The sequence below is a fragment of the Diuraphis noxia genome, unplaced genomic scaffold (assembly GCF_037042655.1).
Source record: "Diuraphis noxia isolate RWA-SAM2 unplaced genomic scaffold, SU_Dnox_SAM2 contig0010, whole genome shotgun sequence".
Classification (NCBI taxonomy): domain Eukaryota; kingdom Metazoa; phylum Arthropoda; class Insecta; order Hemiptera; family Aphididae; genus Diuraphis; species Diuraphis noxia.
Genome location: NW_028301720.1, coordinates 2,465,279 through 2,476,581, shown reverse-complemented (window position 1 = coordinate 2,476,581; position 11,303 = coordinate 2,465,279). Strand labels below are relative to the sequence as shown.

General features: G+C 40.2%; 1 protein-coding gene across 1 annotated transcript; it reads right to left on the bottom strand.

Moving 5' to 3' along the window:
* Positions 1 to 1,909: 1,909 nt before the first annotated feature.
* LOC149054140 (uncharacterized) lies at positions 1,910 to 2,747 on the bottom strand. The gene is given in 2 exon segments (XM_089230598.1): positions 1,910 to 2,132; positions 2,134 to 2,747. Coding segments are annotated over 2 exon segments (837 nt in total).
* Between the last annotated feature and the right edge of the window lie 8,556 nt (positions 2,748 to 11,303).

Genomic DNA, 11,303 nt, shown 5'->3' with positions numbered 1-11,303 from the left:
TCGGGATAAACAAACTAAGAATTAACGGAAAAACAGGAAATTTTACGTACACTCAGTATTCGACAAAATCGATTTTGATTTTTGATGTAACTTTAAAACGAATGATCATTGATACATGAAATTTTCACCGAATGTTTATATAAGTACCTATATTCTATCCTCCATGAAATTTTTAAAAAATTTTGACTTAAGTTGAACTATTCATAGGTATATGCAATTTTCAATCATTATTTGTTTTTTTTTTAAATTAAAATCGATAAAAATTGTTTTTTTAGGTAGAAAATCTTGAAAATTGAATACAAGACTCTTAACATATTATTAAAACAGCAGTTGAAAAATAAAATAAATTCATAGTTACAATTTTTTTTTTATAAGCATTCAAAGTTTGAATTTTGACAAAATACGTAAAATTCACAAAAATTCACAAATTATTTTAAGCTAGAAATTCATAAAAACTGTTCTTTTTTAAACTAAGATTTAAAAATTTAATCTGAGATTCCTTACAAGTTTTTCAATCTTTATCACAAAAAAAATGTCCACCGGCAATGCAAATTAAATTTTTATAAGCATGCTATGGACTAGCGTCCCGCATTTTCTAGTTCACGGTCAACTAGGTACCAGCCGAACCAAGCATTTCGTGGAAATCATTAACGTTAGGGCAACACGAAATCATGTGGTTAGACGATCATAAAAGATCGCACAGGATGGGGGTTATGCATCAATACAAAAGTTCCAAGAACTAATGTTATAATGTAATATTATAATATATATTTTTACATAATAATAATATAAATTATCGAGGTCTGTAGCTGCATGGGATACGCATTTAGCTCGTACGTGGGCGAGTGGCATTTCCGTCAATCTAGATAACTATACCACATCCGTGAGAACAGCGACAAGAGCAAGTAGACTATGGGGAGTAGAGGGTAGCACTATATAAGAGACCCCGAAACGGCCTGTATTCAGACGCGACTTGACCAGACTAGCCAGAGCACCTTCACGCCAGTCTGTTGTTTAATTTAATTTATTGGACTTAGAAAATTTCTTATAAACAATATTTTGAACTTAGAAAATATTCGAGTCATACCGAATTTATTCTAATCATTCAGAATACTTAACTTACATTCAGCTTTCATGTTATAAATAAATATATGTTTTACCACAATAAATAAACAATTAATTTAATTAAGAAGAATTCTACGTTGTGTAATTAACTCAAGAGTCACCTTCCAAACATCATGTGGCGGTCCTGGACGGATACCACAAATATGCGTGCGGTGGATAGGTTTTACACAAAAAAAACAATTTTTTTTTAAAGTCGCAAAAGTGCGGTGGTGTAATATGTTTTATTGTCGGTAGCAAACAAGTCACAGAAACAATAAGACGAGATAATAATATTATGTATGTTGAGAGCAAACAAAGTGAACACACTAGTGTCGAGAGACGGTACGCGCGAGGACGGTGATGGTGCGGTAGTTGTCACTCAAAACGCGGCCGTGGAACTGACTTACTACAAGCCGGTTCGCGGTACCGGCGGTCGAAATTTCCAGGCGCGCTTATCGCGTGTCGGTGTCGGCCGTTGTCGATTGGCGGTTGACAGAGAGAATAGACGGCGCGGGTTTCCACGCAAAGGCCGCTTGAATTCAAACGACTATTACGCGGGACAGCGTCATACTCCCCCCCAAACTGCCAACGACGGCGGTGTGCCAGCCAGTATCGGTGGTGCGTGGTTGTGAGTGGTGGGGTGTGGTTGTGGTAGACACCTTATCCGCGGGCACGTTTTCCTGCTGGTTACAGCGGACGTGACCCGGCGGTGTGTGGGTGTGATTGTCGACGCCGGCTGTGGGCACTCTTCCGGGGTTCCGGCACGTGTTTCCGGCTGGTGACAGCCGACGTGGCCCCGGAGTGTCTACTGCCGTCGAGGTGACGCCGGAAGACTAGGGAACGTGTTATCGAACACGGTCTCCATGTCCTCCTCGTCACCAAGGTGCGTGTCCGGCCCGTCCAACAGTTCCGCCTCCTCTTCCGCTGATATTTCCATATCAACGGATTGCGAAAAGGCGGCTGTTGGTTGCTCCGTGGTCCCGGCTGCTCCGGCAGGTATTACTACCTCCGGTACCGTGGCCGCGGTGTGGACCGGGTTAGTGGTTGGGGGGGGCCGTGGTTGGTGCCGGTTTCTCCAGGCGGTGTTGCTGAGACTCGTTCTGTTTTTTCGCCCGGTGGTCCCGCAGGCGCTGCTGGTTCCGGCGTTGACGGGCGTTCGGCACGGCTGCTACGGGTGTGCGCGTGGTGGTAGCGGCTGTTGGCGTCTGTGTGGGTGGTGTAGGGCGGCCGACTGTGATGAGCGTTGGTTGTTGCCGTGATGCGGGTACCGGGTACTGTAACAGCGGCCGGATCGGTTGCACCGTGGTCGCCGGTCGTGGTGTGGCTGCTGGTCGCTTTGTCGACGCCGGTACTGCCGCTCGCCGGGGACTACGCGACCGGTTTGTGCGTACCAAAGTTGTGGGGGCGCCGCTCGTCGCCTTTCGAAAGACCTCAGTGCGGTCCTCCCACCCCCGTGTGTACGCGGCCCATAGTACCGGGTCCCGCTGTAGCTGTGCCGTCGTCATCTGGCGTACCCGTGCCGCCGTGGTGGTGTTGGTGGCCTCCTCCAGACTGGCCGCCCTCAGTAGTTGCTGGCTACGTTCCAGCAACTCTGCCGCTTGTTGTATGGTGGTTGGCGGTGTGGTCGGCCGTTGTTGGTCCATGGTATGGATGTTGTTCCGACTAAAATTTGTAAATTTAGTTATGGGCTTGTTAGTGGGTGGGGTGGTGTAGGGCGGGGTTGTGTTGCGGTCGTCGCCCGTTTGAAGCAGGACACGTGGATTTTGCGTGCGGGCTGTTGGTCCGTGAGGAACACGCCTTTGCCCACACGTCTGTGTAGCTTCACCGGTCCCCACCATTTCGGTGCGAAGCCGGCGTGAAATTTTTTGTGCGCGCTCGACAGGTGGTGCGCTTTATAGTACACCATGTCACCTGTTCGGTATTTTGTGTCCGTCTGGCCCTCTGTTACAGGTGGTACGTCCAGTACGGCACTTTCCCGTTTCGCTCTGTCCCTATCTGTGTGCTCTATCTGGTTGTCCGCTGGCGAGGACAAGTACCGACGGTGGGTATCCTGTCTGGGCGTTGCGTCTATTCCTGATAGAGAACAGTATGGGGGCTAACTTGGTGTCCCAGGTGCTGTGGTTCCCGTCGACGAGTAGCGCGCGTAGACCTTTTTTTATTTCCTGGTTGCGGCGCTCGACTGGGTTGGCCCTCGGATGATATACCGGAGTTGTCCAGCCCTCGGCCCCCCATCGTTCGATTGCTTTGCACATGTCATTCGATACAAACTGCGGGTGGTTGTCGCTTAAACAAACATGGGGGTATCCGAAACGTGAAAAGAATTCTCTTTCAAGCGTTTCGGTTATTGTCTTTGTAGTGGCTTTTCCGAGCGGGTATGCTTCGGTCCATCTACTAAACAAATCCGTGGCAACCAGTAAATATTGTTTTCCCCTACTCGTACGCGGGTAGGAACCCATGAGATCTATGCTGATTACCTCCCAAGGGTGTCGCGGTGTTCTGGCGGAGATCGGGTCATCTGTGCGCGCGTTCAGTGGTTTTGTGGCACGACTTCACATACAGTTGGACGTCGTTTTTTTTGGCCGTTCCAAAAAAAACGCTGTCTTACCGCCCTGTATGTTTCTTTCCAACCTGGGTGGTTTGCGAGGACGTGGTCGTGGTATATCCAAATCACATTCTGTGCTTTGTCGTTTGGTACGACTACGGGTGTGTGTTCGCCCAACTTTTTCCGCAGAAGGCCGTCGGTAAAAATGTATTGGCTACTCTTTCTCGTGGCGTTTCTGGTGTTGTGCGCCGGCTTGTCCGGTGTCCCGTTGTCCACTATGTCTCGTGTTTTGGGGTCATTGGCCTGCCAAGTCGCGAGCATAGTGTGTGTGATGGTGTGGTCGTTGTTTGGTTTGTCCGGGTCCGTAGTGGCGAACAGATTGTCGGCCGGTGCGCTAGTAGTGGTGTTGTGTGGTGGTGTGGGTACTCCTACTAGTCGCTCCTCGAGGTGTTTCTCGTCTACCGGTGGCCCGGGTGCCGGATTCCGTGATAGCATACCCGGCGTCTCGTTCTGTACGCCGGGCACATGCGTGGTCTGGTAGTCCAGGTTAGCCAGTTGTAGTGCCCACCTAGTTAACTTGGAATTTGTGTTTTTTGCTCGGTGGAGCCATGTGAGGGTCGCGTTGTCCGTGTATAGGTCAAAGCGGCGAACTTCCAAATATGGTCTAAACTTGTTGGTTGTCCAGATTATCGCGAGGCACTCGCGTTCAACCGCGGCGTACCGTTTCTACGTATCACTAAATTTTCTGCTTGCGTAGGCGATTATCCGTCTTTCGTCCGGTCTGTCACCTTGTTGGAAAAGGTCAGCACCTGCTCCTATTTCGCTAGCATCAGTTTGTAGGCATAACGGTTTTCCGTAATCTGGTGTCGGCAGTTTTGGCGAGTCGTACAAGGCGCGTTTTATTGTGCTAAATGTCGCCTGTTCAGTCTCGGTCCATGACCATTTGGTACCCTGTTTGAGCATGTCTGTTAGAGGTGCTAAGGTATCCGCGTAGTTGTCGACAAACTGGCTGTACCAGTTGCAGACGCCCAGGAAGTTCCGTAGGTCCCTAACTTTGGTTGGTGTGGGGAAGTGCATGATGCCCTCTAGTTTCTCCGGTTGTTTCGAACCTTCGGTGTCCGAGAAATGATATTTCGGTAGATCCAAAACTACATTTTTCGGTGTTGCACGTTAACCCATGTCTCTGTAGACGTTCCATAACTTTGTCCAATTTGCACTGGTGTTCGTCCGTAGTGTTTGAAAACACCACTCTATCGTCAAGATATACGCGGACGAACTCATCCAGGTACCCTCTCAATACTTCGTTCATTAAATGTACAAAGATCATGTTGTTGCAATGGCCACAAGGTCTGAGACCACACATATATTGTTTAGAAAGTATTCACAGGATGTACGTGTTGTACATGTACAAATGTATCACGTAATGAACACAAGGAAAAGTTAGTTTCTAAAAGTATATCGAAAAGCCCACTGCGAATACTCAAGTGGGACCTTGTAGAAAGACAATGCATTCTGACTGTTGTCTTTCCTATATAAAGACGCTCGTAGGGCGATCTCGACACACTATTTCTGCGTGACGACTAGTTGACAGTATTCATGCTAGAGATATTTGTCTTAAGTTGTACATTACTCTGAGTGTTTAGAATAAACTTGTTAAAAATACTAATCTGTCAATAAATCTATAATAATATTTAAATTGACTACTGTGTTAAATTCATTTGATTCGACCCTTGTCAACCGAGCTCCATAACTGGTTCGCAACAGAAAAAATTTGGTGCCGAAACCAGGGATCTTTACAAACATCGTATCAACACGACGAAGATTTCTACCCGAATCATTCAAGGGAAATCTGATCAACTTCTCAAGAATAAATTCAAAACATCTGCCGTGGACCAGCGAGTTCTAGAAGTGTCGACATCAATTCAATGAAAAATTCAGTAATGTACAATAGTTGGTAAGCGTAACTCATATGTCAGATAGTCCGAAAAAACGTAGTAGTTTAAATATAACGTTAGACGATAGTCCTACGAAAGTAGAATTATCCAAAGCACAGGTTTTTGAGATTGTGGTGGGTACTCCGACAAGTGAAAAAATGTTAGGAGACAATAGTAACGCTGGGACAACACTGTCCACAGACACCACACTATCAGCTTGCTCTATGGGGCTCGATAAAACCGTGGAGCATGTAACGCGTATGGTACCCGAATTTAGTGGGGGTATCGATGAAAAATTAATATTTTTTATAAATGCATGCGAGTTAGTATCGGAAATAACTCCGGTAGCTAATAAGGACATAATGTTGAGAACTATCTTAACTAGAATAAAAGGGCAAGCTTACGAGGTGATAAGATATGAGGAAATCACCAGCTGGGGAATGCTAAAAACTTTGTTAAAAAACACGTATGATAAACCTATAAACGCGGCATACTTACAGATAGAATTATTTAGCGCGAAACAACGTTATAAGGAATCGTTAATAGAGTATGCCACTAGAATACGTAATCTGGTACAAGCGGTATCAGAAGGTAGCACCCAGGGAAAGAGCACGAGTGATGCTCTCGCCGTTAAAACCAATATAAGGGAACAGGCGTTATTAGTATTTTTGGAAGGGATTAATGATAAAATAAAAGTAATGGTAAAAAGTAAAAATCCCTCCACATTAGAGCAGGCAATACAAATTGCAATAATTGAAGATAAAAATATAACCCCAAGCGAATTAAAAAATAATTTTAATAATAAGGCTAAAGGGGAAGCGCAAAAATACAATAAAGGTAATTGTCATGTATGCGGAAAATACGGGCATTATGCTAGAGATTGTAGGTTTAAAAAGGGAAGTCCTAAAAATGAGGGTGGTAAATTTAGTACAAATAAACCTACAGCAAATACATATTTAATATGCACATATTGCTCAAAAAAGGGGCACACTATAGATAAATGTTATAAAAAGAAAAATAAAGATAAACGTGATAAAGGAGAAAATTCCAATTCGGGAAACGAAACCCGACCGCAGGAATAGAAAGTCCCTCTGTGGTTGAGGATTTAAGGGAAATATATGATATAAAACAAATAACGGTAGCAATGGAAAATCAACATATTAAAAGTAGGTCCAAACATTTTATGAATAATCCGATAGAATTTTTAGTAGATACAGGTAGTAGCGTAAATATAATTCGATTATCCGAGTTAACATCGGACACAAAGTTAATACCAGGTGAAACAATTTCTTTAAGAGGTATAAGTAGTACGCTAGAAACTACCATAGGTATAGTCGAGATACCGATTGAAATAGGAACCGAAACTTTTAAGAAAGTAAAATTTTATATAGTAAAAAATGATATGCCACTTATTAAAGCAGGTATATTAGGTAGACCGTTCTTTCAATTGCAAAATACCACAATACATATGCCATACGGCTGTGGTACGCACACGTTAACATTAGGAAATCGCATAAGAATACCTCCACGGGTAGAATACATAATGGCGGTAGGTGTTGACGCCGGCACGGTTGAAGATAATGAAGTAATAACTATTCATCAGGAGGAGCTGCAAGAGCAAGTGTTCTTGGGCAACGTAATAAATACAGTGAAGGACGGGCGCGTGCTAGTAAACGTCATAAACATATCTGATGAGGAAAAAATAATACAACCGGTGTCGCTAAGTCAAATAAAATATGAAATTTATAGAGAGGAGTCAGTCATGTATATAAACACTAATAAAAACGAAAACTTGTCAAACTATTCAGAAAGGGTACAAAAATTAAAAAATGAATTACGTACTGAACATTTAAATTCAGAAGAGGCCCGTAGTGTTGAACAAGTGTGTATAGACTTTATGGACATATTTCATTTAGAAGGGGATAAGTTAACTTATACAACGTCCATAGAGCATGAGATAAGAACTCCGGGGGGAGAACCTCCCATATATCAGAGACAGTATAGGTTACCACATAGCCAAAGGGACGAAATAACAAAACAAATAAAACAAATGGAAAGCGACGGTATAATAGAACCAAGCAGTAGTCCATGGAATAGTCCTATACTTTTAGTTCCGAAAAAAATAGACGTATCAGGAAAACCTAAATTTCGTTTAGTAGTGGATTTTCGAAAATTAAATAATATTACAGTAGGTGACAAAATGCCATTACCACAAATACAAGACGTATTAGATCGACTAGGTAGGTCTAAATACTTTTCTATACTCGACCTTGCTCAAGGTTTTCATCAAATTTCGTTAAATAAAGAGTCACGGGTTAAAACAGCCTTTAGTAGTGACATAGGGCATTGGCAATATACTAAGTTACCCATGGGATTAAAAAACAGTCCTCCCACATTTCAACGATTAATGAATAATGTACTTTGTAATTTAATCGGTTTAAAATGTTTAGTATATTTGGATGACATTATAATTTTTTCCACTGATTTACGTGAGCATGACAAACGAATTAGAGAGGTGTTTTCTCGATTACGTACACATAATTTAAAATTACAACCTATAAAATGTGAATTTTTAAGAAAGGAAGTAATCTATTTGGGACATAAATTAACAGAAAAAGGTGTACAACCCGACGAACGAAAAATTAAAAGTGTTAAAACATTCCCTACACCCACAACGGTAAAAGAAATAAAATCGTTTCTCGGATTAACAGGTTACTATAGAAACTTTGTACCTGACTATGGAAAAATAGCTAAACCAATAACAAATCTATTAAGAAAGGGAATAGAATTTATATGGACACCGGAGTGTCAAGAGGCTTTTGAAAAATTAAAAAGTATACTATGTAACGAACCACTATTGCAATATCCGGATTTCGAAAAACCATTTATTATTACGTGCGACGCTAGTAATTACGCGGTAGGATGTGTTCTCAGCCAAGGTGTTATACCGGTCGACTTACCTATCGCTTACGCATCACGTACACTCAATAAAGCTGAAATAAATTATTCAACAACCGAAAAAGAACTAGTAGCTATTATGTTTGGTGTTAAACAATTCCCACCATACGTTTATGGACGAAAATTTACAATCATAACCGACCATAAGCCATTAACATGGTTATTTAGTGTCAAGGACCCAGGCAGTAGACTACTTCGATGGCGAATAAAGTTAGACGAGTTCGATTATGAAATTCAATATAAAAGTGGTAAAACTAATTTAAATGCGGATGCATTAAGTAGAATAAAAGAAATTAACTTAATTGAAACTACAACCACATACGATAAATTTTGGGAACAGTTTAATTCTAAAATAATTATAAATACTCGAATAAAAGAAATAAGTGGACAAATAGCAAATGCACCTAGGGATTCAATAGTAGTGATAGATATACCTAAGGATAAAATAATAACCAACGAATTAATCCAAACCATAACTAGAGAGGTTGACCTAACTAATATTAATACCATTATCGGGGATATAGCGTATATAGAAAAAGACAAATTAATTTGTTTAGTAACTAAGGAAAATGATAGCGACGTACCTACTTACGAAAATATATATAACACGTTAATAAAGCTAAGACAGTTTTGTGAAAGTAATCGGATAAATAAACTGACAATACTTAAAAATGAAATAAATTATACGAAAGATAAATTAAATTGGGCACAAGTAAGAGTCATGTATAGATACATATTTAAAAGTACACCTATAAACGTTTTAATATATTCTGAAACTGTAATGAGTAGCCAGGACAAAATAGATGTAATTAAGTTATATCACGATTCACTTCTGGGAGGTCATTTAGGTATGACAAAAACGTTAAAAAGAATACGAACACAAATACAATGGAAGGGAATGAGGAAGGACGTACGACAGTATATAGAAAAATGCGAATCATGTCAAAAGAATAAAAATTCTAAAAATATTAAATTACCAATGGCAATCACTACGACATCGACAAAACCTTTTCAAAAGATATTTCTAGACATAGTAGGTAAACTACCCACATCTTATAGGAATAACTCTTATATATTAACTATTCAAGATGACCTAACAAAATTCTTATTAACAATACCTTTAGAGGACCATACAGCTAACACAATGGCTAAGGCATTTGTTACTAATTTCGTATGTATTCATGGGATACCTATGAATATATTAACTGATAACGGTCCCGAATTTGTAGGTGAAATATTCACGGAAGTATGTAAAATTCTTAAGATTAATAAAATGATGTCTAGTGTATATCGACCACAAACGAACGGGGCTCTCGAACGGGCTCATAAGGTAATAAAAGAAATGGTTAGGCATACAATAGATAAGCACGCACAAAATTGGTGCGAGCACCTGCCATTTGTAACATTTGCATATAATTCAGCTGTACATGAAAGTACCAACTTCCAACCATACGAATTATTATATGGAAACCCCGTAGAATTACCATCACCTTTGCAAAGGCGAACCGAACCTTGTTATACATATGATAATTATGCATATGAAATGAAACAAAAAATGCAAGCAGCACATGAACTTGCAAGAGAACTGCTTATAAAGACGAAACATAAAACAAAAGAATACTATGATAAAGGACAGAATGAACAGAATATACATGTAGGAGATAGCGTATTAATACTTGACCATGCTAGAAAGCATAAGCTGACACCAATATGGGTGGGACCGTATCCGGTAATAAAAGTATTAGACTATAATGTAAAAATACAAAAGGAAAAACGAATAGCTACTCAGCATAAAAATCATGTTAAATTATTTAAAGAATAATAATAATTAGTTTACTGTACATTAATATAATTTAATTATAGGTTTATAATAGTGATAGGAGCTTTCCAAGCCGTTCAATCGCAAAATTCGTCATATAATGTTTCAACGATTCCGCACGAGAGTGGGATCTACTTCGAGAATCGAGGTTCACTAAGGTTAACCAATTCGGATTGGAAATTATTAATATATATTAATTTAGATAATTATAATAATAGGCATGTAGAAACCATTAATTTTTATAACAAAACAGTTAACATATGCGAAAATCTACAAAAGGAGCATCCTGAAATATTTAATACTACGTGCGGTAACTTTGCATTAACCTCCGCGTCATTGTTACAAGAAATTAATAGAAAAAGGTCCAACATGTTACAGTCCATAGACGTGGAAGAAATAAATAAACGCGAAAAAAGGGGACTAATTAATATGGTAGGACATATACAGAAAACGTTATTCGGAACGTTAGACGACGAGGATGGGGAAATGTATAATACGCAAATAAGGGAGCTTCAAAATAGTAGAGTAGGCATGTTAAAAATAGTTGATAAACAAACTAGCATATTAAAATTAACCAATAGTGCATTTAAAGACGCACAAGGAATGGAAATCCAAATAAAAAGCTTAAATATAACGTGTAACAATCTTGAAACCAGTTTAAGACGTGTATGGTATCAGGTAGATATGTTAGAAATACGGACGACAATAACGAATTTAATAACAACATTGTTATTGTTACTCCAACAATTAGTATTCGAAACGGACATGGTAGGTGAAATAATATCTGCAGCACAGAATGGTATAATACATTCAGGTATAATAACCACAAGAGAACTAAGGATGCAACTGCGGGACATACTAATAAGTCTGCCCGGGCAGTTAAAATTACCATTCGATGTAAACTCTATATCACTATATGAATTAAGTAAAACATCAAAATTGGCTA